This window comes from Oculina patagonica, chromosome 3 (genome assembly GCF_052425735.1).
Source record: "Oculina patagonica isolate OP01 chromosome 3, crgOcupat, whole genome shotgun sequence".
Taxonomy (NCBI): domain Eukaryota; kingdom Metazoa; phylum Cnidaria; class Anthozoa; order Scleractinia; family Oculinidae; genus Oculina; species Oculina patagonica.
In genome coordinates, this window is record NC_135760.1 from 21,478,319 (window position 1) to 21,505,931 (window position 27,613).

General features: G+C 38.8%; 5 protein-coding genes across 7 annotated transcripts in view; 2 read left to right on the forward strand and 3 right to left on the reverse strand.

Moving 5' to 3' along the window:
* The window catches only part of LOC144645296 (heterogeneous nuclear ribonucleoprotein L-like), a 103,164-nt gene that overhangs the window by 20,050 nt on the left and 55,501 nt on the right, over positions 1-27,613 (reverse strand). The window lies entirely within an intron of this gene.
* Positions 990-8,769, forward strand: LOC144645399 (general transcription factor IIH subunit 3-like). Of its 3 annotated transcripts, none has more exons than XM_078504969.1 (13): positions 990-1,027; positions 1,115-1,218; positions 1,336-1,442; positions 2,086-2,240; positions 3,575-3,637; positions 4,127-4,156; positions 4,647-4,675; positions 4,802-4,876; positions 5,275-5,328; positions 5,646-5,714; positions 7,012-7,147; positions 8,040-8,076; positions 8,544-8,769. In XM_078504969.1, exons 1-13 carry the CDS (start codon positions 1,018-1,020, stop codon positions 8,620-8,622), a joined length of 948 nt encoding a protein of 315 aa, XP_078361095.1. In that variant the 5' UTR covers positions 990-1,017; the 3' UTR covers positions 8,623-8,769. The 3 variants fall into 3 exon arrangements, with proteins under 3 accessions (XP_078361095.1, XP_078361094.1, XP_078361096.1); XM_078504968.1 differs by having other exon boundaries at positions 992-1,027; positions 3,572-3,637; XM_078504970.1 differs by having other exon boundaries at positions 1,003-1,027; positions 1,115-1,215; positions 3,572-3,637.
* LOC144645276 (uncharacterized) lies at positions 8,696-16,119 on the reverse strand. The gene is made up of 5 exons (XM_078504791.1): positions 15,224-16,119; positions 14,144-14,612; positions 12,775-13,266; positions 10,579-12,205; positions 8,696-9,443 (listed from the first exon to the last, which is right to left on the reverse strand). The coding sequence occupies exons 1-5, from the start codon at positions 15,947-15,949 to the stop codon at positions 9,242-9,244; spliced, it is 3,516 nt and encodes a 1,171-aa protein (XP_078360917.1). The 5' UTR covers positions 15,950-16,119; the 3' UTR covers positions 8,696-9,241.
* Positions 17,327-20,298, reverse strand: LOC144645473 (vitamin K epoxide reductase complex subunit 1-like). Its single transcript, XM_078505061.1, has 4 exons — positions 20,180-20,298; positions 19,087-19,274; positions 18,365-18,474; positions 17,327-17,603 (listed from the first exon to the last, which is right to left on the reverse strand). Exons 2-4 carry the CDS (start codon positions 19,248-19,250, stop codon positions 17,383-17,385), a joined length of 495 nt encoding a protein of 164 aa, XP_078361187.1. The 5' UTR covers positions 19,251-19,274; positions 20,180-20,298; the 3' UTR covers positions 17,327-17,382.
* On the forward strand, positions 20,322-27,554 carry LOC144645383 (NFATC2-interacting protein-like). Its single transcript, XM_078504951.1, has 6 exons — positions 20,322-20,698; positions 22,434-22,598; positions 23,049-23,235; positions 24,449-24,593; positions 26,451-26,569; positions 26,994-27,554. The coding sequence occupies exons 1-6, from the start codon at positions 20,430-20,432 to the stop codon at positions 27,153-27,155; spliced, it is 1,047 nt and encodes a 348-aa protein (XP_078361077.1). The 5' UTR covers positions 20,322-20,429; the 3' UTR covers positions 27,156-27,554.

Below are 27,613 nucleotides of genomic sequence, written 5' to 3' on the forward strand. Positions count from 1 at the left end.
CTAACGATTTGCAAGTTTTGCGTCGGCTGCTATTGTACCTTAGAACAAAGCTTTAACGGGTTGAACTCTTGACTCGGTACAGTTTTGCTAGGTACAAATAGCGTTGTGCTTGCTTTAGACGGCAAAGGTCTTCAGCCACATCAACTAGGACTCGGAACTAGACTTAAGGGCTGATTTGAAGGCGGTCATGGCGATATTCGGCTTGAACTCTTCCTTGGCTGGAGACTTAGAAAAATTCTGTTGTAATGTCCGGGGGTATTGGTTCCCTTTATAACGATTTTTTCCACATCCGGGGTATTACATTGTGAATAAGATGGAAAGGTTGCAAAGAGCGCAGCTGATGGTCGAAAGGAAATCACTTCAAACCCTTATGTGAGTAGAATTCTCTTCATTTGATGATTATTTTGCCGTTTGGCTAAGCTAGCAATCAGAGCGGCCTGTGATTCGATAGTCAGCAGCAATTCGATATGCGGGGTTTCCGGCCGTGAATTGACATGAACTATGACCGAATGGTCTCGCTGAGTCATGAATTATTTAGTTATTTTAATCCCGAATTCGTTGAAAATGAAGCGATCGTCGATGTAAAATGCTTTCTGATAGTTCATTTTAGACCATGCATGGATTTAGAAAGCTTTAGTCCATCTCTCGCTCCGGCGCTTTAAAAATTTGTTTTCATTTGATGTTATTTCATGTTGTAAACAAGTTAATTAAATTGGTAGAATTCATGATTTGAACAAAATGCCGTAAATGCAGTCTTTTTGGTTCATAAAGAGATTTATTAGAGTAATTTACGTTGAACATGAGCTACAACTAGTCGATTCATGCAAAGCTTCTTGCAAAAATATGTCTTTAGAACTAGAGCTGTGTCAAAATCTTTAGACACCTTTTATTAAATCAAGACAGATATGCTATACGTCGTTTCCCACCCTCGGACGCAGGGAGGGGAGTGGGACCGAGCTTGGAGACATGGGAGAAAACGTGACTTGTTACATGACGTATTAGAGTAAAAGTTCCAACATGGCGGACGGTGAGAGCTCGAACTTGTCAGAACTTGTTTCCAACTTTTTTTGCACTGATATCTAAATCTGATCAATGCTTTCTTTTGCTCCTTAAGAAATCATTTCAAACCTCCTGGTAGTTATTCTTGATGCCAATCCAGTGTGGTGGGGCAGAATTGTTTGTGAAGGAAATCAATCAAATGGCCATGAGCAACAACAAGTAAGCTATAAGTTTTATTAAAGCTATATAAAATCTCAGATCAGGTTTAACTGGCTTTCATGCAAAACTTTTGTTATTCTGACAAACAATCAATGTTTATTTTTATTGACTTTTCAGATTAGTTTGACACATTGTGTGGACAGTCTTATGGTGTTGTGTAACGCTCATCTGATGATGAAACACAATAATTGTCTTTCTTTTATTGTATCACACACAAGCACAAGGTATGGCTTGGTATAAGAAAAGCACACAGATCATTATATAACAATGTTAACTTTAATTAAAATGCAATGTGATATTCAGGTTACTGGGCCATCTGTTTCCATTTTGCTGGTTTCTTCCCAGGTTGGGAGGGGGGACTCCATCATGAAAGGGATGGGGATGCTCGTTGTCTTGCTTAGGTGTGTAAATTACAGAATTTGTTATCACTTAGGCTGTCCTGGGCAGGATGCTATTATATTTTTAAGTATTACCACCATTTGCATTGATACGCGACTACAGAAATCAAAACACCGGCGCAAACGTTTCCAAAATTTCTGTCAATCAAAGTTTGAAAGGGTTTCCGACAACATTTTTAATGCATATACACCCTTTGGTTTATATCATCTTGTTTCAGGGATAAAAGTTCCATTCTAATAGTACTCTCTATTTGGGTAAGTGCCCTGAGAAATGCACCAAAAACTGTACAATTTAAACATTCACAAAATGTTTGAGACTCACCTGGGAGAATGGGAAAGTGCTGATTTTTATCCCTGTCTGATTATAGAATAATAGTATTGTCAGATTTTGTAAAAATATCACTTATCTAAAGGTAGTTAGCTGGTATATATTTTTGAAATAATATTTCTGCTATTGTGTTTTGAACAGCAAGTTTGTGTTTCCAAGAGAAAATTCCACTGGTGGAGTCAGTGATGATGTTCAGAAAGATCTTCCTTCAGATGGAAAATATGAAGGGTTTGCTGAAGTCAATGATGCTATCATCACTGAACTAAAGACTCTGTTGTCTACAGAAGATTCAAAAGGTACCTTAAAGGGGCCATGTCACGCAATTTTAGGCAATTTTGGCACTGAGCAACTGGTCATAGAATTAACTGAAATTTCACAGAAATGGCTTTAAACTGTAGAAGAACTACAGAAAGGCCAAAATGTGGAATGGATGGGCAAAATTCGAGAAGATTAAAACGGATTGCGTTTGGGTAAACTTGAAAAGCATTGGGCCGACTTTTTTCAAGATTATCTCAATTTGTATAAAAGTGTCATTTACTATGCTCAAAAATCATCCTTGTTTGTTATGTGGCCGTGATTTTGCCAATAAAAGTCTTTCCTTCTGCCAATTTGAAGTTTAGAGCTCTTAATTAACGAAAATATTAAATAGAATATAAATAGCCCCTTTAAAGACTGATGGTGTACGGGATGAAATTTCAATTCTACATTTTCTCATTTTGCAATAGCTGTAACCCCTTACACTGTTTCTAATAACCTGCGATCAGGCTTTCTGTTTTTTCGCGGCGGAGGGAAGGCGAAAAAAGGAAAGCCTGATACAATTACTTGTCAAGTCGTCTGCCGCCCCCTAATTAAAATAAATATCTGTCAACGTCGTCGAGAATGTCGGCGATGCAATCACATATTAAAGCGTGATTAGTGCCTGGTTTTAACATGTGTTTGAATCACCCTTTTTGAATGAGCTGATTGGATGGTTTTTAAAATTTGTTTTCTGCAAAGGCTGATTTTGTGTAAGGCTCAGGTCAGACATTTCAAGGCCGTAGTTTTCGTCACTGGCACGATCGTCTGGCGTCTTTGGTGGTGTGATGTAATACTCTTCGACCCTATTGGTGGTAGATCACGCTCTTGTCGAATCCTGTCGGAAGCGCCGCCAAAACATCTTTTCTTTCACAAACTATTCGTCGAATACACTCCCTTTGTTCGTCTTTAAATGTTTTGTGAACAAAACTCTTGAGAGATTTTCTGAAAGCTAGAAGAACTCACTTTCTACTTCATTCAACACCCGCCATGATAACAATCATCTACGCGCGATATTTTTGGACCGGAAATTAGACTTGAACTCAATTAGCCAATCAGGATAGAGTTCTAAGGTTGCCTTTTGTTTCCTGACCAATCAGAAAAAAGTCCAGATTCTGGACTTTTTACAGACGACTGGAGAAGTAATTGTATCAGGCGTTCATTTTTCCATTCACCCCTCCGCCGCGAGAAAAATAACGCCTGCTCGCAGTTTATGTTTCTAATAAATCCAGAGATAAGTGCTCGCCTGACAGGCCAGACTTCACCCTTGTCACAATCTAGGACAAGAATATTTTAACTCAAAAAATATGGAGTTTTGTCTTCATTTTTCCAGCAGATAACCACAGCTCAGAGGTGCCTCCAACGCTTCTTGCTAGTGCCCTAACCATGGCCTTATGTTGTATCTTTTGTTACTGTAATAATAATAGTAGTTGTCGCAGCGTTTTTGCTTCAAGTAATATAAACTTTTCAGTTATTGTTATCTTGCACATGTAAAATTAACCCATTATAACGAAGCATGGCAGATCCAGGGGGAGTGGATTGGGTTGATAGCCACCTCCTACATCCAAAATAAAAAATAAAAACAAACAAATTGAAATAGAAAGTACCAACAAGTATTTTAATGTCCAACCCCCTCTCCTTTCAAAAAAACCATGAGGCTAAAATAAAAATATTTGCCGACAGTCACCCTGGTGAACAAATCCTAGATCCACCCCTGCAAAGTTTTCTTGTATTCATCCTACCCATTTCCAGTGGAGTAAATAAAAATTCCCTTAGGCTAATAATTGCTTATCGCTACAGATACTAGAGTTGCATTTTGGTTGAAGCACTTTGGAATCCTCCTTATCCCTAGGGTAGAAAAATATTAACCTTAACCTTCTTACATCAGATATTCACAGAGCAGAGAAAGAATGCCCAGGTAATGGGCATGTATAATGTTATTGATGAGATGTAGATTTTTACACTACATTTGCACAAGTTACACTACATTTCCCCTCCTTAAAATTTTGATACAGTGTATTGTCAGAGAGAAAGGTGATGCTTTCTCGCCGCTTTTTTTTGCTGACATGAGGTCCTAGGGCTGGGCTGAAAGTGTTTCACCGCCACTCCCCCCTTTTTGGAGTAAAGAATAACCCACCTTCACTCTGTCAGTGTTGTGTGGTAAGACACAGTACCGGTACTTCTATTCACCAAGAAGTATAAATACTTGTATGTACGGTTTGTGAGCTGTTGGGGCAAATTGTGGGACGTGGGGGGAAGGATGGAGGGTGTGGTAACCTGTGATGGGGTAGAATCCTCTCTAATCTAGGATCAGGTAGTACACTTATTAGCATTCTTCAGTTTCTTCCCTAATAATTATATGAGAATGTAAGGAGCTAATTCATGGAAAATAATGTGTCCTTTTTTAGTTGGGCAGAAACTCAAGTCACGCATTTTGGTAAGTAACGGATTATTAACAGATGTATTAACAGATGGATTATTGCATAAAACATCTAAAACAAAGATGGATCCATTTTAGAAAATGGTCAAAACTTAAACTTTTCCATTGCTTATTTTGTTGCAGGTTTTGAAAGCTGCACCAGATGTATCTACACAATATATGCCAATAATGAACTGCATATTTGCTGCTCAAAAAAGTGTAAGTATTACATTTATGACAGCTGAAAGCACGCAAAAGGCTTACTTTAGCATGCTGTAAACTTCTGACATTACATAACCCCAACTCTGTGATGCAAACATCTGATAAACAGTTCAATGGGCTATAGTTAGCCTACCGTATTTACTCGTGCGCGGCTTTTTTCCGGGCGTTGGGGGTTGGGGGGGTTTTTTTAAGGGTAAATAAAGGGGAAATTGGGGGGGTAAACCTACAATAAAAATAATTTATCCATATTTAAGTCCACTACCATTGAGCTTCTTTTGTCAGTTATATCATAACAATCCCAGAATTAGCCCTCCATGAAAATAAGCACAAAAACCCCTTGGGAACAAATAAGCCCTGGAGGTTCTTTAACTTGTGTTATTTGATAATTTGTTCAGAATACTGTGATTGATGCTTGTGTACTGGATGAACACTCAGGATTTTTACAGCAGGTATGAATAAAATATTCCTAAGGGTCACAAAACATCTGTTCCTGGAAGTACATTGCTACATGTATGTATTCTTAGAACATGGTCGTTCTCTGAACCGAGCGCGTAGTTTTTCCCCACTCCTTCATTTGTTAACATTTTCATCTAGAGCTAAGTGTTGGTGTGATCGCTATACTAATCAATATTCTCTGCACGCATTGCGTGCCTATGATACTGGAAAGCGTTGACTTGTAATCTTGGAGCCCATTTGGGAATAATTTTATCCGTGAGACTCAGCTTATCCAGGAAAGTTTGAGTTGTGCTGTTTCACTATTTTCTAGGCAGCCGACATAACAGGTGGAATGTACCTCAAAGTGCCACAGACTCTTGCTTTGCTGCAATACTTATTGGTGAGTTATTGTTACAGCCAAGTGTTGCAACACAACGCTGAACAGCATAACGACAATAAGTTAAACGACTTATAAATGGCTGATATCTATTCTTCATTACGATTTTTAAAAAGCTTCATAGGGTACCCAGAACACGAAAAACCCCAACAAAAAGCGGTTTGATTTTGTAGCACAATGCTCCTTAAATGACAGGAACCCATTTTAGAAGAGAGTATGGCTAAACCATGGCGAGGGTCGGCGAGGGTGGAAAGGGATTATATTAGGGCAAAATTTAGTTTTACCATCAAGGGGCAAGGAAGTAATTCCTTTGAGGCACGAAACAACGTGATTTGGCGTAGTTCAGGGTATTTTCCCTTGCGACTACCGAATTCGTTGCGAAACATCATTTCAGATATATTCATTGCACTCTCAGGACTTGATTAACCTCATAGGATATTAAATTAATTAAATGTATTTGAGTGTCGGTAGTAGGCAATACTGCTGATACACCAAACCCCGGCCCCTAGATATTCACCGTTATTTTAAGGTCATTGCCCTGTATTGCATTGCGCATCCTTACTGCGCAGAATTTTACGCGTATTTAGTGCGCGCGCGCGCGCGAACATCAACAAAATGGCGGCTTTTTTCTATGTGGCTTAGTCCGCGAGAGAAGTAAATTGTCACTTTCTCCTAAACGAGTCTGGTGACCTATCAATTTTTTCTCATATTTTTGGTGTAGCGATCGAATTCTTTCTGTAAAATGAAAACAGATCAATTCATGTGTTTGAAAAATAAATTATCGCTAAAAAAGTGTACTTTGCCAGGACTCGCAGAGGAATTATAAACGAATCTGGTGACCCCCCTTTTTTATTTCAAAATTTCAGTTCCCTCAAAGTAATAAACCAGTAGGCGAAGTTTGGTTAAAAAATTGTGTTCAGTTCTATTTCAGGGCAATGACCTTAAAGGAAATTTGGGACGGTTCCCACCACGGTCAAGAATTTTTTTGCCCCGTAGGAACCCTCCCAAATTTCCTTTTAAAGGGTGAATATCCAAAGGGATTTGGCGTATCGGCAGTATTGCTTACTACCGGTTCTCAAATACATTTAAAAAATATATTTAATATCCTATTTACACGGGTACCACGCGGTTCGCTCTATATCTATATCACTTGATGAACCTCGCTCTACGGGCTTTCTTTTGCCCAAAAACTTTGACGAAATTCTCTTAGGGTCAAAATATCGATGAACAAAAGCTACGTCTTTTCTTTAGGATAAACCTTAAATTAACTTTCGCATGCCATGAATTTGTTTCATTTCAGTGGGTGTTCCTTCCCGAGCCATCAGTCCGTGAACAGTTGATTCTTCCCTCGTCCATGCACATTGACTACAGAGCTGCGTGCTTCTGTCACAGACGGCTTGTGGATATTGGATTTGTTTGTTCAGTTTGTTTATCAAGTAAGAGTAATATTATAATACAACGACAGCCTTGATAAATTTTACCTCATATTTACTTTCTCCACTCTAATGGTTGAGGACTGTATCTACCATGCGCGGAACAAAGATTTAAAAGAGCTTCATTGTGCTTATTTTTGCGAAAATGAAATTTTGCGATCTGGCAGAAAAGTCGTGTTGAAAGAACCTAGATTTCGTTAAAAAACGATACGTATTAACAAACGGATATTCTCAGAATCGGCATAAACAGAACCTTAACAAAACAAAACTTAAAAAACAGGTTGGTATGTTTGTGCGACAAAGGCCAACGTTAAAATACACATGCCAGCATTTGCGATATATCTCGGTCCCTCTGTTGTATGATTCGGAGAAAGAGAGCGTAAACATGGCTATTCAGCAGGGTATTAAATTTGGCGTCATTAATTTTTCGAGGGAACTTTTTTTCTTTCGGATCGATTTCGCTATTTTTTTTAATCGCGAAAATTAAGCCCCGCGAAGATAAGTAATAATAAGGTCTTAGTGTCTAAGGTTGAGCAACACCAAGGGCCGGGGATAAAAGTAAACCTTACTGAGATAAGGTTGATTTGAGTTGGGAAAGATTAAGACGCACTGTACGAACTACGAAGTTCGCCATCCGAACCATAGCTCCTGTTTGTTCGGTTTCAAAGCCGGTTGGTAGCCTCACTCCTTCTCAACGAAAACCTCACATCCAGCGTGGCACAGTGGGGCCATAAGAACGGGTACAAAACAGTTAATATGGGAATGCTGCAGAACTATTGGAAGATCACTTTTTTCTCCCATTCTTTGATCGATTGCCATTTACATGCTGCTTTTTAATACGACTTATTTAAACTCTTCGACTAATGCTTTTCCTTTTATTTGACATTTATTACAGTTTATTGCCAGTTTATTCCGCTCTGTCTCACCTGCCAGTAAGTTTGAGTTGACTATTTAGCCAATTTTCTTATTACATAAAATTTTCAAGCATGTTCCAGGCTCTTGGTCGGGGGGTCGGAAAAGCGTGCGAGCGAGGGAAAAAGGGGTGGGGGGTCTCCCTCCCGTTTTTTCGATCGTTCCCACTGACCAGGAGCCCGCATCAGGCTAGAAATTTTCCATGAAAACTGAATTTCGCGACTTGTTTAACATTTGTTATAATAAATAAGTTTCTTTCCTGAACACGATAGGTTTTAGTTTTACTCTTGATTGGTTAAAAAATTAAAGCAGCGAGTTTGTTCCGTGTTTGGCGAATTTTTTCACCAATCATGGAACTCATTGAAGTAGAGCTATAAGCAAAGAACAGACACAGTTCTACTTTGAAAAGGAAACCGGACTAAACCTTTATCTGGGGAAAAATATGTTTGATCTTCGTAGGCTAATCACTACCCAAACTTTGTTGCAGGACAAGATTTAAACTTCCAGCACTTCCCATGGCGAGACCAAAAAAGAAGAAGAAAGAAAACACAGCGCCTGGAAAATGACATTTAATATTGTCCTATATTTCTGTACAGATTAATGATATAATTTATAATAAAAGTATTTTGTTGTTTGGAAAATAGAAGACTTTATTCTATGAAAAACAGAACTTGATTTGCAATTCTCATTTATATAACATGTGCAGAGTGCAAGCAATTCTCTTTTTCCTTCTCATGAGTAAATGCAGCAAGCCCAATTTCGAGCTTGCTTGACAATCCATGTCGGGAAATGGAAATGCTTCTGTCTGCAACATCCTAAAAAAGTTTCCTCTGCTTTTTGTGAGCAGCAAAAGCTGCTACACTGAGGATGGGAAAATTGTACTCGGATCAAATGATCTTTAAAAAAAATGCGCCGCAGTTGCCTACGCCCTTTTCCTTGCTTTTGCTACTGCTAAGAAGTGCACTTGATGCACGTGGTGCGTAATTGTCTGTTTACGGAAGACATCCTTCTTGCGCTTCGGAAAAACGTGCTCTTTTCTACCTTTTACTCCAGAGATCACCACCCCAATAGAATTACCTTTGAAACACATACTTCTCGTGCGTTAGTCTATATACAAACATAGCAAGGGGATTTTCGAAAATGCGAACAAAGGTATTGACATATGTACATATATATAAATAGATGTCAAGAATCCTCCATTTCTTGAAAGAGTGCCAGCACAGAGTTTGACTCAAGTTCTTTCTGAATTTCATCAATGTCAGTAGGCAGCATGTCCTTGCCATCCAACCAATCAGATAGCAGCGAAGCAGACAGTGATGGACTGTTGGGTAAGCTAGCAGGAAGCGTGAGGCAGGAGTCTTTATAAGGGCTTGCTAGGCTACTAGATCTAAATGAAAAGATAAAAATATTGTTTAACTTCGTATACAGTTTTTGTCAGCCAAAGACGTTTGCAACGAAACCACATGATACAATTAAGTATTGACCTAAAATACTAAGCAAGCACTACTTACAACGGGCCTTAAAATCGGAAAAGTTGTATCTTTCTTTAAGGCCCGGTAATACGGGCAACATTTTTCTTCAACTTGTCTCGCAACATTGTTGCATTGCAAGTTGAACGAGTTGTTGCCCGTATTACTACCGCGCGCTCAACGTGTCTCGCAACAATTTTTGGTGTTGCAAGTCGAACAATGTTGTTGCAAAAAGTAGCACTCGGTTCTACTTTGTGCAACATGTTGCTGCAACTTGCAACATCGAAATTTGTTGCCAGGCAAGTTAAGCGCGCGGTAGTAATACGGGCAACAACTCGTTCAACTTGCAATGCAACAATGTTGCGAGACAAGTTAAACAAAAATGTTGCCCGTATTACCGGGCCTTTAAAAGCTATAACTACATGTAAATATTAGTCTCGGGCTTACATTTGGGAAGCTTATTAACAGAAGGATGTTTGAATCTGAAATTTGGGGGCTTGTTTTTTACTTTTTTGGGGGGGAGGGGGGCAGTAATTTCGTTAGTGCTTATTTTTAGAATTGTACAATAAACATCTAATATAACAAAGAACATATTTTTTATTTTTTTACTGACTTGTACAATAACTATCTACATATACTAAATACGGATTGTCTGAAATGCAAAAAGTGGCAGGAGGATAACCCCCCCCCCCCAAAAAAAAAACCAAATTACTCACTTTACACTCATAAATGTATATTGTATATAACATAAATGTATGTTGTATATAACAAAGAACATATTTGTAATGTTTTTTACTGACTTGTACAATAACTATCTACATATACTAAAATGCAAAAAGTGGCAGGAGGATACCCCCCCCCCCCTCAAAAAAAAAAAAAAAAAAAATCAAAATCACTCACTACACACTCATAAATGTACGTTGTGGTTTCATTTACCTTTGGTACAATCTAGTATATACACAATTCATTACCACATATCACCATACACCGGAACAAATGAAAATACCAAATTGTACCAGGTGATTTAAGCACAAAGCAAATTTAGGTACTTACAGGTTAGCAAGTGCTGGATCTTGTACTATTCCAGCATTATCAAAAAGTTCTTCAATGTCAATTCCTAAACCATAGCCACTTCCCTTTGCCCTGGAAGACAACATGGTGGAGAAAATCACCTCCTCAGCAAACCTATCTTGCTCAGTGACTCCTTGTACATTGAGACCACTGAAAGCATCTTGGATGGTCTCAGGAATCATGTCATTGTTTTGTTGTGGTGATTCAGTTTCCTGGGGAATGGCGCAACTTTGCTGTGGTGTAAATTGTTCAAGAGGTGATGTTCTAGGATAAGATTCTGTCGCAGTGCATGTGGTTGTGGCAGTACTGTTTGAGGTGTCGGCCAGTTTAAAGATGGGAGATTGTATCATTGGCGAGTTAAGCATGGTGTTCCAAAGCAACTGCGCATCAGACTGACTAAGCATTGATTGTAACATTGACTGAAGACTCTTAGGACTCAAGAGGGTAGGTGCTGTGCTATCATCTGTCATGCTGCATATATCTAAACTGTTGTCTAATGGAGCTGCAGTTGATACAACCGAGTCTGACATTGCAAATAATGAAGAAAAACCAAGTGCTGATGTTGAATCCAAATTTGTAGTTGGAGGAATAAGAGGATTTGTGGGCTGAAGTGTGGTGGATTGAACTGTTTGTGTTTGTGTCTGCGGCAGAATGTTAGTACTTGTACATGTTTGTGATGCTGTAGTCCATGGGATAGTGTTGAAAGAAGAAAGAACAGGGTTTGTTGACTGTGGAGCTTGAGTACACACAGAGACTGGTGTTGGTTGTGACTTGCTATTTACAGTGGGCAAGAATGGCAGTGATGTGTTTGATGGCGCATTACTTTGGTTGGTTGCAGTTGTGACGTGCGGTACATTCAATGAAGGAAAGGCTGAAACTGTTGACAACTGTTCTTTACCAAGGGACACCACACTTGTCATGCTGTTGACCAGAGGTGTGCCTTGCTGAGGTGCAGAAATATTTATTAATGAAGTGTTTAAAATATTATTAATTGGTTTATTTGGACCTGATGCTGTAGCTGCCACGTTTCTACTGGCAGTGACATGCACAGGCATCCCAAGTTGGGTACCAGTGACCAAAGTGGATGCAGGATCCCTTTGCGCATTGTTGGAGGATTGTTGTGATAGCATTGGAAAAGCAGTTGTTGAACTTGTCAACAATGGCGTAAATGAAACAGCAGATGTTGTATTTGCCAGCAGTGGCATTGATGAAACCGCTGTTGCCGAACTTGTCATTGTTGGTGTAGCCGAAACAGTAGCACAAGTCGTTTTTGTTGCTTTATTGTCTGCACTGGTGTGAGCAGGTCTTCCCACACCCGTACTAACTTCACAAGTGACTGCCGCTGTCATTTTTGTGACAAGTGTGGCAAGTCCAAGTGGCATGCCCACAGAATTTCCTGCAGTTGTGTTTAGCACACTTGCAACTTTTTCTTGGGAATCTTGATTACTTGTACTTGTAGTTAGGATTTGTTTCACAGGAGCTTGGGATGTAGATTTTTGAGGAGCAAGGATGAGCTGTTGAGTTGCCATGGGAGCAGCGACGTTCATTAACACAGATGGAGGCAGTGGTACTACTTGGTTGGGTGCTAAAAGAACAAGCTTTCCTGCAACTAAAAGAAAGAAATCCCACAAATAAATAAAAGTAAAATAATTGAATGATGGATTTTTTCACTACTGATGACTACATCAAGTTGCAACCTGGTCAGATGTGCGTAGTGAGGTGTAGTTCCTCATTAGCCCAGAATTTGCAGCGTAACTGGAGTTACCAAACAATACATGTACTAGAAACATTTCCATAAGGAAAGAACTTGTTCCCCAAAATGAGAATCTTTCATTGTTTGGGAACACCAAGATTATTTTTTTGCAAAACTGTGACAAGGTAATCTTTGCATGGTAGAAGAAATCTCGTGACTATAAAATGCAAGACTCCATGAGGAGTTTACAAAACAGGCTCAGTGCTTTCAAAACGAACCAACGGCTGACAAAAACTCATGGCTACTTTGCTTAGAGAAGTTGGCTACTGATTTCCTGAAATTAATTAAAGAAAGATTCTCTACTCAGATCAGCTGCCCAGCTGCTACATGTACGTTATTTTATTGAATTTCCTGCAGGCGGTATACATTAACACTTGAAATTTAATTGTTTTCAGTTCAAAATACTGTAAAGCAGTTTGACCAACCTGTCTGAACAATGGCACTGCCTCCTTGTAGGGTCTGTGTTACAATCGGTACTGCCTGACTTGGAACCTTAACAGCCTTTAACTCTGTCACATTACCATTTTGGTTCTGTGGTACAAACTGCGTAAACTGAAACTGTTGCTGAATGTGATTTCCAGGAGGCAGGAGCTGCTGTGAGGGGGCTACAGCACTCGGGTTTACTTCATCACACAGGGCCTCTTCCTTTAGGTCATGCAGCTCTTTCATGTACTTTCTTATTGGGTGTATAAATGGTTTGGTTTGCTTTCTCATGTTTTCCCACCGTGCTAACATTTGCTTGTCGCTGTCACTCAGCCCTGTAGGGTCATCTGACTTTTTCTCTGTGTTTTCTGATTGCCGTCTGGCCGCTTTGGATTTCTTGCTTTTATTTTCTTCTTTCTCCTTTTTCCTTTTGAGGTTTTGCTCCATCTTCTGTCGAACATCTACCAGGGTTAATGAAGAAACTGGGATGTTGCCTAAAGCAGGAGTCAAAACAACAGATGTCAACTTGATCTTTATCAGTGGCTTTTGCGTCCAGGGATACTTTCTATAGTGGAGAGCCCCTCTATAGGTATTCCCAAAGAAATCGAAGATGCAACAATTTCCGCGGAAAAAAATGAAGATCTCAAGATTGAAGAGAAGATTTATCCTCGAGCAGTATGGGGTCATATAAAAGTAATCTTTTAAAGAAAATAAATATCATAAGTAACATCAAACATAACAAAACATCATTGGCAACAAATCCAAAGAATTTAAATTAATTTTCCTTGTTATTGTTTCAGCAACTGTTTGCTTTTCATGATGAGATATTTTTGGGGGGCTGTGAATTACACTGACTTTAATGTCAAACAGTTTCAATCCACAAAACGAAGATCTGCTTAAAAAAATTGAGATTTGCAAAAAAATTGTGATAAAAACGATGTCTGTTGGTACCCATAGAGGACCATAGAGAGGCTCAGTGGACTAAATTAATGTGGGAAGGCTCCACCTAAAAGGGGTCCCTTTCTTAGGCTGGAGGTATATAATTTAAAGGGTAGGGATTTCATGAGTTGGAGTATAGAAAAGGGTAGGGAAATCTGTCATTTAGGTATTTAAAAACTATCTTGAACAGTTCCATCGAATGGTTGATTCATCTAGTATGTATTTCATGGGCCATATCTTCCTCTGAATTAGTTTACAGCCCTGGCAGGTCACAGGAAAAAATGCCTGATCTTCTCATGATCAGAGAGAAAGGCTTGACCAGAAGCAAAATTCTCCCAGGGGAATCATATATAATTTATGCAAAGCAGTAAAGAGAATTCATATACCAATCAGGATCTTAGTAAAATAACAAACTAGCATTATAATGCATACCTTTCTTTGAAGCAATTTTGTCCTTTTCTTTAGACTGGGTTGAAGAAACTTGACTTGATTGTAATTCCTTTGGAGAGGCAGGAACTGGAGACAAAATCAACAACCTATCTTTGTGGAACTGTTCAATTTCCTTCAATATTTTTGCCTTCAGATCATCTTTAGTGAAAGGAAGGTCCTCAAAGTCAAATTCGAATGGTGGAAAACACAAAGGCTCATCATCCACACAGTGGTATTCTTTCAAATATTTGTGAGCCAATGCATCGCCCACTGAAATTCTTTCCTTTGGATCCAACTTGAGCATTTTCCCCAGCAGATCCAGTGCGTCAAAATGACACTTGTCTTTGGGGTACAGCTTGTCCAATGGGACTGGATCTTTCTTTGGCAGTCGTCGGAGGTATGTTTTTACTCGTTCAGCACCCATTCGTTCTATGAAACTTTCTGATGGAGTGCCAACCACACTAAGAATGAGCTATTTGAATAAAAGTTTGAGAAATATACTGATTATTAATCAAATTAAAACTTAAGAGCAACATCACCTAGATCACCTTATAATTGCTTGGAAATGGGGGGGGGGGGGGTAACAAGGGAGAAGCTGTAACAAAAAAGAAAATGGAATCTGGATTTAAGTATCACAATACACTTCAAGTCCAAAATAGACCCCCCACACCTACCCTCTTTGAAATTGTGATGGTAACAGTGAAAATTTATTTTTTTATACTGCAATAAAATCAAGACTTAATTAATTGTGAAAGACACTGTTTAAACTTTGAAGGTACTGTATTTATTTAAGTTAACTATAGCTCCCCTTATAGCCATAAATCTTTATAATAGGCGTGACCACTACACTGTAACCCTCCCCACCCCTGTGAAAAACAAAATTGAAATTCGTGCTGGTGAATGATTTACTCATTTGATAAACAACCCATTCTTTTTGCTTTCTCTTTGACACGGATCCCGGGAATCGCTAAATAGGTTTTATGACAGAAAAAAAGAATTAAAAATACACTATGTAAAGAAATCTAAAGTGCAAAAGTGCATGCAAATGTTCCAAATGTTCGCTTGTGCAAACTGTACATGTACCTGCAGTTGATTGAGATAGTTTGTTCCTGGGAATAAATGTTTCCTGCCAAGCATTTCGGCAAAAATGCAACCCACAGACCACATATCAATTGCTTCTGAGTATTCGTTTAGCGATAGCATCAACTCCGGCGCCCTGTACCATCTAGTTGCGACGTATTCAGTCATAACTCTCTTTTGTTCCGAAGGTGAGGACGAGAGTCCCCGAGCCATTCCGAAATCCCCAATTTTCAACTCGCAATCTTGATTTACCAGCAAATTGCTAGGTTTAAGATCTCGGTGCAGGACTTTAGCGGAATGAATGTACTTCAATCCACGGAGAATTTGATAGAGAAAATATCGAACATGTTCGTCAGTAAGTTGTTGTTGTGAATGAATAATATGGTGAAGGTCGGTTTGCATCAAATCTAGCACCACATAAACATCGTTGAATTGCTCCAGATCACTGGGCGGTTTCAGGATATTTTTTATGGAGATGATGTTATCGTGTTTGAAGTGCTTCAAGATCTTGAGCTCTCTGTACGTTCGTTTTGCAGTGGTGACCACATCAAACGCTCGGGGAATCTTCTTGATTGCAACTTTGCTGCCATTTTTCGTATCAATGGCGGAGCACACCACTCCGTAGGCCCCATTGCCTATGTTCTCCAACAGCTTGTAGCGAGCATCTAACTCGAACTTAACCTCGTAATTTTTGTCCTTGATCTTGTAGGTACGCGTACCGGTTGCCATTTCTTTGCTGAAGTTCGCAAAACTAACGCATCTTTGAACATGGTTGCGGAATAAAGCACTTGTCGGAGTGACCGGGAAAACGAGCGGTTACCAAGCTACGCGTCACCATTTATACGGAAGGCGGATCACGATAAAAATAGTAACAAATGACGTAGTCAACAGCCAATCAGATTTCAACCGGAAAAGTAACAACTGTAAGGGAAAACCCCTCAAACATTAATTTAGGAAAATCCGGTTTTAGGACAATAACGTCTGTATAACAAAAACTTCTCCTGGGTATTAAATTGCAATGATTTGGGGAGAACTGGTGTAAAGTTGTTGCACATGCCTGTTGGTTAATTAACTTAATACAGAACCTGTTTAAAACAGGTCATACAAGATCTAAGTTATCAAGTAAATATCAGTGACCCTCACTATATTGTACAGAGATTAGCAAGGGAGTACATTTGAAGAGGACTTAAATGATAAAGCAACCACCCCTCCCTAGGAATATCAATACAGAGTGCATTTTGATGAGAGGAGAGTGAGACCTCTAGCACAACCCAGCCCTGTCATCAAGTGTAGTCTTGATAAACCACCAAATTAATTTTAAAAGTGTGAACATCAAAATCCAAAATGCACTAAAACGAAGCTTAATTGAAAGTTCTGATGTGGCTGTCAATATTATTTATAGCTTCCTGTGGGTAGTATATACACCATTTTAATAAGTCAAGGGGCCATTTTGAAGTTTTAATTTTCCGTGAATGACGTCATTAATAAAATATTCAAAATGACACCTCGGCTTATTATAATGGTAGATACTTCATTTTTATACGTCGAGGCGCAGATGAATATTTCATAAACAACGTCATTCGCGGAAAGTTAAATATTCAAAATGGTGTCTCGACTTATTAACATGGTGTATTGAGTAAACTAAAACTGAAGGACCTTGCGGTAAAATGATGTGGTACCAGAAATACACTTGTAGTTCGTGGGGATTTGATTGCTTGCTTTTTATATCGATGCTCAAAAAGTTTCAGCACAACTGAATTTTACAGTGTAGTTTAAATGTAATCTCGTTCCCAGATCTCGCAGCCGAAGCCGTCAACCCACGAGATCTGGGAACGAGATTAGTTTAAATGCTGCCCAACATGGGCGCTCTTTCAGCAAGTGAAAGCATGTTACATATGGTTATCAGGTAGAACCTTGATTTTAAAAAAAGGAGTTTAGCTGAAGTGCCAAGCGTGCAAGTTCCTAGAGGCAAGCGGTGGGGGGGGGGGGGAATGGGTGTTGGAACCTTTTCTAGAATAGGACAAATATAAGCCCAGGGCTTACCGGTATTTTCAGAATTTTATGGCATCATAGCAATAATCGCACAATCAAAAACCACTGTTTTCTCAACTAAAATATTAACTTTATTGATCCTAACTGTGTTACAAAATCATGCAGTGTTTTTATTCTTTCTTCTTTTTGGCATCTACTCTTGTCATTACACGGTTCAGTGTTACGAGGTTAAGGATTAACAACAATGCATTGACGACATATGTTGAAATACACACAACACAAGTGTCATGCAGGATGTAGAACAAAATGTAACCCAGATAAATTGAGCCTACACAAGACAACAGAGAAAACAGGAACATTATCCAAGCTGCAGCCTTGCTTTTGAACATACCTAAAACATAAATCAAACAGAAAACTCTTTCAGTACTGCGTTATTAACAGTCCATTTCTCATTATGATATATTAGCTCATGTCAAACACAGGTGAAAAGAATATTATTGAATATTATCAACTAGAGAATGTTGACTTCACGTTGATATACCAACAAAATTAACTATCAGAGCTTGCTAACATCAAAACAATACAACTAAAGAAAATCATCTTTACAACAATGAAGCAACTTTAGCTCAGTGTTGCAAAGAATTTCCAGAGCATTGCACTGGTTTATATGGCAGAAATCACAGAATGTTATCCTGTTAAAGATTCAAATGTTTTCTGAACATTCATTGCAGATAAGTTCTCTAACAATTTCATTGTCTGCTGGGGTGGGAGGCCATTTTGGCAAACGCCTTCCATTGGGGACTATGACTCCTCCCCCCTACTAAGATATCCAAACCTAAAAAAGAATTAAATTTATGACCATGACTATGTTCCATGAACTTCCACTGAATTTTTAAAATTTGTAGAGAAAACATTAGTATACCCCACCTCTTACAAAATACTTAGCTGTCCTAAGTCAGACCTTGTTCAAGGTGAAAAACCCAAGCTATCCAGAGAAACCCCCGGCCCTTGACCCTGGAGCTTAGAATTACATGAGGAAGTCACCATTTTTAGTTTTTCTTAGTGTAGTACACTATGATCTTATACAGAATAATCTACAGTAAAAGTTTCAGGCATAATCATCAAAGACAAAAAAACATAACATGTTCTTACCTAGAAGAACAATCGAAGAGTAAAAAAGGATTCCAAAAATACTGTTGGGCACATTAAGAGGTGAGTCTTTACCCATAACTGGTTCAACCAAGCCAAACCCTGTACCATACCTGGTGAAAAAATGCATCATATTAAAGGATGGTTACAAAAAATGGGGAGAACAACTTCTTGTATTGTAGTCTCTCCATTGATTACCTTATGTATCAATATGATCGGGTGCAGAAGTTATGAAGAATCATGAAAGCCCCAATAAAAAATCTGACTATTAGGAGTACCACTTTTACTTGTCATGTTACAACAAGAGGCATTATTTTTATTTTTTTATTTGCCCTTACAGAGCTGTGTGCCATACCATTCCCACTAGAAAAAAATTTTTGATGGCTTCTGTTTGCAATGGGGGCAGAGCTGACAGTTTTTGAAGAGCAAACATGGAACTTAACAACTCAAGACTCTTACAGTACTAGCACTTTGATTGCAGGCTCAAAGGAAAGCCATCAGAAAGTTGATAAATAGTTGTGTACTGCAATATTTTCATTCCTTATTAAATAAACTATTTATGGGACCAATTAATTCAGATATTTTGCTCCAAATCTATTTTCAAACTATAAACAACTGATTTTTAAGTTTCTCTTCACTGGCCAATACAATTATTTATTTACAAGTATATCTAACGGTAACTCCACCCCTCCAGAGAAAACATATACCCAAGAAATGTTTCTTACTTTGATGAAAACACTTTAGAGCAGCTCATATGCTCACTGATGTCGCAAAGAGCTTTGTAGTCTTCGTTGTGCATCTTTGATAACTCCACATGAAGGGCATAGCCTGACAAGGCAATGCCAGCAACACAGACCAAGAAACGGCAAACGCCAACACAGTCCACCATGGCTAACAAATCAGATTTATTATCCTGTAAAGAGTTAAATGCAAGAATAAATGAAAGACTTTCTTAGGCCTGCAATGTTGGCAATCTGTTGTGCAGTGGTACAGTTAGTGTAAAAGCAAGAACTGCAGGCTCAACATACTGTTTGGACCCCTAGGGAGCTTCTGTATGAAAGAGACAGTGATTCTTGACAAAAATTGAATTAACCCCCTAAAGGAGACCCAATCTGGGCATGGATCAAGCTTTTTTGATACCTTAATGATATGATTTTTGCATGCCTGATTTGCATAAACCACCAACACAGTATGATGACCTATTTTATTTCTTCATGTACAACCCTAACTTGGGATTCTGTCCTGAACACCCTAAGTGAATATAAAATCTATACTCTACACTCCTACTCCTATGGGAGACCACAGTGCAACCCCCTTTTTTTGCAGGTTCAAAATTGAATTTTTTAAGAGACAAGGTATGGTTACCATGGTTACAGATTTTGGGTTGAAATTCCTACAGGAGGGTAGAAGACCATACAATTGACAGAGAGCTTGGAAAATCATAAATCTATATATTAGTTTGTACTGAAACAGTCTACAGGTTCAAGAACTGCATTACACACCCCTGCTCACACAAAGAACAACCCCCCCCCCCCCCAAACCCCATTCAAATTTTAAAATAAACACGATTTTTGCAAGTCTTGTAATTTTTCTAAAATGTTATATAAGTTGAGCAAAAATTGCTCAATATGTTAGATGAAACATAAACTGCTGTATAAATTTTCAATTCTTTCAATTCAAGGAAGATGAAAAGATAGCATGCCTGGAGGAGACGAAAACAGAAATGGCGACGGTTTTCAGCCAATCCCACCTAATTGAAATCCACGCTTTAAAAATTCGACGATTTTCAGTTAATCGGTTCACTTGCACTGTACTTACCCGACTAATTTCTCAGATAAAACCTTGGATCAAATTTTTTCGTGCAAGCTCGGTGTTTTCGCTAATCCCATGTGATGAGAGATGAATTTCCACAAAGAGCACACGGCGTGGTTACCTAGACGGTCGCCTGGCCGCTAAGCACCTTGTCAAAGAGAACAACAACTGCAGGAGGTCGAGGGTTTCGCGCGGTTTTTGAGTTCAGATTTTCCAGAACCTTTGTTTAAAATTCACAGGTTTATTGTGTTGTACGATGTCTGGAAACGAAGATCAGAACAAAGAGCCGGCCGTAAATCGTTCAGCCAAACGAAAAGCGTTGAGGAAACGACAAAATCGCGACGACATCTTTTCGTACAAGGGACAGATACCGCTGTCGTTCAGAACGAAGCATGTTAAAGTGGATTCAGATAGCTCCGATTCGGATAACGACGAAGCCTTTCAAAGAGTGCATTCAGAAGAAAACGAAAGGAGTGAATCCCCCAAAACAAGAGACAGTGACAGCGATCAAGAAGGCAACGACATGTAAGTTCATTTTTCAAGAGCGTATAAGCTTAAGTTTATAATTTAATAAGAGATGTTTACCTTAGATGGTAGAATTTTAATTTGTGGTTGACCAATATGTACTGTACATGTAAGCTTATATTTCCTTTTATTTTTCGTTTTAATTTAAGCTTAAGTTTAATCCGTTAATCCAGTAAGCTTATTAAATTTAAAAATATATTCAGGTACTCCCTTGAAAAAAAGCCAATGGAAAGCTAATATTATGTTGTCATGATCAATTTTGTTACTTTTTCTTTTAGTTTCATTTAAGCTTAGTAATATATCCCTGCCCTTTACTAAGTCATAAGCTTAATATATCAACTAAAAGTTTTCATGAGGTTATTAATTTTATGTAAAAAGCTTATTTTATTTCATAAAATAGCATATTTAGAATTCATAGTATTCCCTTTGTTGTAAATGTTGTGGTTCAATTTTACCCCTGGTACAATCTGGCATTTTTCTTTGTTTTATATTTAACAATTAGACTACGAGCCCAAGTTTTCTATGAGCAAATAGTCAATGAGGCGCAGCCGAGTTGACTATCGCTCATAGAAAACAAGGGCGAGTAGTCTAATTGTTTTAGTAGAAACTCTAAAGGATTACAATATTGTGCACTTTGAAGACAAAAATCAAAAAAATTTACCGCTTAAAGAGCTACGCGAGCGCGCGACTGTTTTCTATCGGCGAATAGAAATCAATGGGAGAACCAATCAGATTCGTGGATTTCCAATAGAACACAGCTGAGTTTCTACTAATCATAATTATATATTACCATACATCAAAACAAAGGAAAATATCAAGTTTACCAAGGCTAAAATTGAACCACAGCATGAATAATTATAATGAATTAAGACTTTCATATAGGGGGAAGGGCTTATTTCTTTGGGGTGACAAAAAAAGCAAATTTTGTTGTTCCAGGAAATATCCATACCCCTCCCACAGAAGGTTTTTTGGTTTGAATCCCCTCAGCCCTCTGGAAATTCCAGTTAAGCTCCATACTTTCATTTCAAAACTTTGGCTTTTGAGACCTTCCCCTCCCCCCTCGGAATTTCCAATGACCTTCCATGGGGTAGGTATTTCTGGAACTTAGGTAGGTATTTCTGTGTTTCTGGAACTGCACATTTGTTAGACTGTTGATACTTTGTAAAACTGTGAGCATACCGTATTTTCTCAATTAAACGCCCCCGGCGTTTATTTCAAACTTGGCCTCGTGGATCCTGCATTTATTTGAAAGGTGCAGTTTATTCAAGCAAAATTTGTAGTAAGAAAGGGCTTTTAATCATTATTTGTGACATGAATGCATCTTGTCATTATACCTGAAGCATGTTACACCTCGAATAAATGCCTGAACGGCTTATTTACCACTCCACCTCCACCTTCATCAAATGTGTAGTAAATAATAAAGATGGTAAATTTTAAAAGATGGTAAAGCTTAAAATTAACCATCTTTATCATTTACTTCACATTTGATGATTTCGACATTGCTGATCCTAGCAGTATGCGGGACGTGTGTCACATATCAACCTAGTAAATGGCCCAGCTCACAATGAGTCCGTAGTAGCTCAGTTGGTTAGATTGCCCAACCGGTATCTGGGAGGCCATGGGTTCAATTCCCGTTGGGGACTTAGATTTTTTCTTTGTCCCTCGCTCGTGTCATGTTGAACAATTTATTCACAATATATTCTTTTGTTGGTTGTTGTTGTTTCCTCTTTGTTAGTTGGGTCACAAATGACAAGTCATTAGAAGAAATGAACAGCTCAGCAAGTGATATCAAAGAAGTGAGTTTTACTAGATCACCTTCGCCACCTCCGCCATGTCCAGAACTTTCCACAGCTACCCTTATAAGGATCCACCAGCGTCAAGCGAAAAATAAAAAACTTCGGTAAGTACATGTGCAAGTCAATAAGAATTCCAAAGTTTATCTTTCAACATCATTTTTTGGCGTGTTGTTTGAAATGAGCCAATCAAAACCAATGCATACTGGTGTTGGTTTCATGCAAAATTAATGAGCCCACAAGTTCAGAAGGTCATGCTAGTGGGCTGTGATTGGTGGATTTTGATCCATCTTGTTTGTTTAGCATGTCGAAAGATGGAAGTTGAAAGAGGCACTATGCACGTATACTGAAAGCAGGTGTAAATTGCATGTGCTCTTATTGTCTGTTTGATAGTCACGTTGATTTGGTTGAAAAATCAAACAAGGGAAAGATTTTTAAATACCGGGGGTATTAAAAATAAAACATCAAATACTTGTATCAGCAAATTAGTGGTTAAAATATTTCATCAGTGAAAAACAAAACTGCCTACATGTATCCAATAATTTGCATTTTTACAGCGAGCTGGACAATGTGCTGGATAATTTGAAAAAGTCAGCCGACAACACTTGGTCCTCACCTGATAGTCTCCGTCCACACAGTGTGATTAATCTTGATGACAGTTATGGTCTTCCAAGTCCATCTGAACGGAATATTACTGTGAAAGTTCGAACAAGATCAGGCATAAAGAGATTTAACATGAAGGCGGTAAGTAGCACGGTGCACTGTCGCTTGCCTGATTTACTTTACAAGCAGGTCAGCTTCCGTTTGTTTTTTATCTCCCAGTGCAGATTTGCACTGTTGGCTGTCCTTATTCCTGTTGATTCATCATCAGCCCTTTCATTGGTGATTTTCTACCTCTTAGTTAGTGGACTATTTTTTAATATTTTGTACATTTAAAAAATCTACAGATATTTTATGGGAGCAGGGATGGCACAGTGGTGAGAGTGCTCAACTCCCACCGATACCATGTGGCTCGGTTTGATTCCTGGACACAGCATTATGTGTGGGCTGAGTTTATTGTTGGTTCTTGTCCTTGCTACAAATAGGTTTTTCTCTGAGTTCTCTGGTTTTCCTCCTTACACAAAAGCCAGCACTTCTAAATTCCAAAATTCTGTGGAAATGCCACTGCAAATTCCCATGTATTTAGGAAATCATGATTAACATAGCTTGAGTTAGTACTTACCAGTCTTGTTCAGCTGTACTCAGGTGTGAAAAAAATGTATCAGTCTGCACACTTCTCAGAGACTTCATTTTTTAGTTTTAAACTTCTTTCTTTCCCTCAGGTTTTTTAAACAATCTTTTTCTCCAGACTGTGTCTTCAAACACTTCCTCAGTTTCTGTATGTTATTTTGTATTCTTTGCATCTTTATAATCTGCCGTATTTATTTAGTCCTCTCAAAATTGGGCATTCAAACTGATAACCCAAGGCCATGTTGAGAGGGGCCTTTCAGGGTCTTCTACCCCCTCCCTCCTCTTATACGAAAATTGAGCTCCTCTTGATGCACACTGAGAACTATCTGAAGGCTTTCACAATAACAATGAAAACCCTTGAATTTCAGGAGTTTGATTTCAAGGCCTTGAAAGTACTTGAAATTGGTTTTTCGGTCCTTGAAAGTCTGATTTTTTTATTGAACGTCAAAAGGCTTCAAGAAAATGGGAAGATTGCCAAAATATGCGAATTTTAGTTCTTCAGCAAGCACCTCAACAGCTCAACAGACTGGAAATCCTTGATTTGGGGTAAATTTCACGAAAAAAAGTCCTTGAAGTTTCCAACAAGGGTCCTGGAAAGTACTTGAAAAGTCCTTGAATTTTTGGCCTGAAAAAGTGTATGAACCCTGAAATTATAATTTCAATAGGTAAATTGGGTATATTAAAATGCAAAAATACCCTGCTAAATTTAAAATATTTTGCTCCACAGGCAGAGCCTTTTGGCCAGATTATATCGGCGCTTGCCAGGCAGGAGGGCGTTACAGAAGACAAGATCATGTTAAGTCTTTCAGATATCAACATTCTGGGCTATGATACACCAATTTCTATTCACCTTAGTGTAGCAGATATCATTGGTGAGTTCACATTTAGATGAAAGGCATGATCAACATGTTTGTACAGTCAGGGTTCTCAGTTGAACCCGTAACCCGTTAACACCTGTCACGAGTGTCACTGGAAAGTGTTACGGTTGCAAAAGCACAGCAGTAGATAGATTTGAGTGACATAGCTTTTGGCCATGTAGTTCCCTGTTACAGGTGAAAACATCACAGCAATGGCTGCTGAAATTTCTATTGAGAACCCTGACTGCCAGGAAGGGGGAGCCCTAGGGTGCAAGGTGAAAATGGGCCCCCTTTCTTGTCCTAACAAAGGGAAAAGACATAAAAGTATAAGGTACATGTAGTCTAGGTCCTTCACGCCTCTACCCTAGATCCCCCCTGTTGTTCAGTGGATTACAGCAAGTCATTTCCTGCTGACTTGAAGGGCCATTCATCTTATAGCTCCCATTTAAGCATGAGATAGGAAAATCATAGTCTTCCTTGATGACTTCTGTAAGATATTTTCTTGACCTGCTTAAAACATCATCTAACCTTGATCATAGGACTGTTTGCTGTATACCTGCACTTGGGGCTCTTGCAGCACAGGGCAGTGAAGCAGCAAGGTCGAAATTCAAGGACTCAGCCACTTTTAAGACTAAAGCTTTGTCTTGGGCTAATGGGTTTTGGAAAGCTTGTTTGATCATACACAAGTTATTTTCGCGGGAACTTAATTTCGCGAAAATGGAACGAGCATCATTTCGCGGAACTAAATTTCCGCGAGTTCGCCAAAAACTATGTTAAACGTCAAAAATGCGTAAAACACGTTACAAAATGTATTTTCTTGGTTCTTTCAAAAATCCCGAAAATTCAGTCCTGCGAAAATAAGTAACAATCAGGGGCGGATCCAGGGGGGGTGGATTGGGTGGCTAGCCACCCCCCTTGATCCACCAGAAAAAAAAAATAAAGATATTAAAATAGAAAATAAGGACAATGTCCATCCACCTTTCATAGTCAGGCGGCCGTTTAAAGTTAAGAAAGGCCATTTTTCCAAAATAGGAGATTTTTAAAAGGCCTGGTTAATGAACTTCTGGCTTAATGTAACAAAACATGTGTGTATAATTTTAAAAAATTAGATTCCTTTTAACTTTCAAGAGTTGTTTTAGCCTTGCTGGAATGATTTTCTTCTCCATTTACATCTTTTTTAGCGAGTTTTCGTACCGTTTTTTCGCATAGAAGCGATTACAAAAGCAAGCAAAGTCGCCAAAGTTGTCCCCAGGCCACTTTCCCAAGGGCTAAAAATTTTCACGCATGTGGGTGAGCAAAAAAACGCATATCTGTTCTTTCCTGTAAGTTCCTGGCTTGTCAACTTTAAATTTCAATCACTGTTCATTTCATAAGAACTAGACTTTTTCTCCGAAATATAACTCAAGGTAAGTTGAAGAAAGAATATTTTGCCAAATTATCAAGGAAAAACAGTTTTTTAATAACTTAAAGCTGCTTAGAATCGCGGAAATCACGTCTAAGGGGCTTCAACTTTTCAAAATTTTCTGAGGGGGGCATGCCCCCAGACCCCCCTAGGGGGAAGGAGCCTTTGCCTTCACTAAATATGGGCCACAGACCCAAAATGATTTGCACTCCACTTTCAAAAAACTGCCTAAAAGCCCGAACCCCCCCCCCCCCTACCATAAAAAACAAACTGGGGCTTGAACAATATAGCAAACAAAAATATTGGTAAACAGCCACCCCCCTTTGAGAAATCCTGGATCCGCCCCTGACAATAAGGTACCACTTTTGGAAAGAAAGCCAAAGAACACATGTTGTATAGCAACTGACGATCCCGTATTAAAAAAAAACAATGAATGTTTTTTTTTTCTCTCTCTCTCTCTCTCTCTCTAGAATGTGTTGTCGTGGATACACCAGTGGTTGACAAAATGGAAGAGGACGAAGAAAATAAAATTGAAATAAAAGTTCAGGGGAACGATGCTGACTCAAAGAAGACGTTTAAAGTATTAAAGGTAATATTTATTGTTAGTTAATCAATCTATTAGTTTTATAGAACAGTATTGTAAGGAAAGTTAAGACAAGCGCTAAAATAAAATGCAGGTTACACAATAAACCAATCAAAAGTCCAAGCAAAAACATGCAACGGGTGCCCATGATGGGTGATTGGTTTAAAACACGCGTCACTTTCTCAGCCAATCAGAAGTAAAACCAAAACCAATCGTGACTCGCTCGCGCACAATTTCCCGCGCTTTGTACCAGCTACATGTGTTTGCTTCGAGTTTTGTTTGGTTTACTGGATTGTCTGTGTTCTTTGTGATTGGCAATTAATTTCTGTGTGGTATGGATTAATTTGCTTCGTCTAGTAGTAGCTGAGGTGACTTCTGTGCGTCTGTGTTTAGCAAGTTATGCATTGCGGACTATGTTTTCTCATTTCAGACTGACCCGCTAGAGAAGCTGATGACAGCGTACTGTGAATTTAGAAAGCTTCCGCGATCACGGCTCAAGTTCTCCTTCGATGGGGAGGTGCTGAAAGGGGGTGAGACGCCAGATCAGCTTGATATGGAAGATGAGGATGTGATTGATGTTAGAGTCAAGTAGTTGACAACAACAACAACAACAACAACAACAATAAAGTTAAGAACAAATTCAACGAGAAGAATGAAGCGTTTCGCAGACAGAGGTTTTTTGAACATTTGGTCGCCAACCTTTTTCCAATCCCATTTGGTTTGGATCATTTCTCTGGAAGACTTTGAGCATTTGCAAATATCTGGTTTGTGTTTTGAGCAATCCTGTGTTGCCTCACTTGATCAGCTTTTGGGTAAATTACGAATGACGACAAGGAAGTAAACTGAAGATTCTACTAATCGCTGGCTTATTGAGTAAAACATGTAACCTGCTTACAGCCAGAACAGACAAGTTATTGCTAGGAAATGTACGGTGGCCTGTTTGGTGACAGTACAAAAAGAGTGGAACGTGTTAAGTGGCACTTGGATCATTGTTGCTCTTCACGTGGTGAAGTCGGGTTGCTTTTGTCTACACGTAGTTTTGAAGCGTAA

Coding starts and splice junctions, on each gene's coding strand:
- LOC144645399 (XM_078504968.1), top strand. Junction 4,877..5,274: donor TATTTGCTGCTCAAAAAAGT/GTAAGTATTACA, acceptor TAATTTGTTCAG/AATACTGTGATTGATGCTTG. Junction 8,077..8,543: donor CCGCTCTGTCTCACCTGCCA/GTAAGTTTGAGT, acceptor ACTTTGTTGCAG/GACAAGATTTAAACTTCCAG.
- LOC144645276 (XM_078504791.1), bottom strand. CDS start 15,949: ATGGCAACCGGTACGCGTACCTACAAGATCAAGGACAAAAATTACGAG. Junction 14,613..15,223: donor ACTATCTCAATCAACTGCAG/GTACATGTACAG, acceptor TTATTCAAATAG/CTCATTCTTAGTGTGGTTGG. Junction 12,206..12,774: donor CAGTGCCATTGTTCAGACAG/GTTGGTCAAACT, acceptor TCTTTCTTTTAG/TTGCAGGAAAGCTTGTTCTT.
- LOC144645473 (XM_078505061.1), bottom strand. CDS start 19,250: ATGGTGGACTGTGTTGGCGTTTGCCGTTTCTTGGTCTGTGTTGCTGGC. Junction 18,475..19,086: donor TCTAAAGTGTTTTCATCAAA/GTAAGAAACATT, acceptor TTTTTTCACCAG/GTATGGTACAGGGTTTGGCT. Junction 17,604..18,364: donor CTCTTCGATTGTTCTTCTAG/GTAAGAACATGT, acceptor TTTATGTTTTAG/GTATGTTCAAAAGCAAGGCT.
- LOC144645383 (XM_078504951.1), top strand. CDS start 20,430: ATGTCTGGAAACGAAGATCAGAACAAAGAGCCGGCCGTAAATCGTTCA. Junction 20,699..22,433: donor GATCAAGAAGGCAACGACAT/GTAAGTTCATTT, acceptor CCTCTTTGTTAG/TTGGGTCACAAATGACAAGT. Junction 22,599..23,048: donor GCGAAAAATAAAAAACTTCG/GTAAGTACATGT, acceptor GCATTTTTACAG/CGAGCTGGACAATGTGCTGG.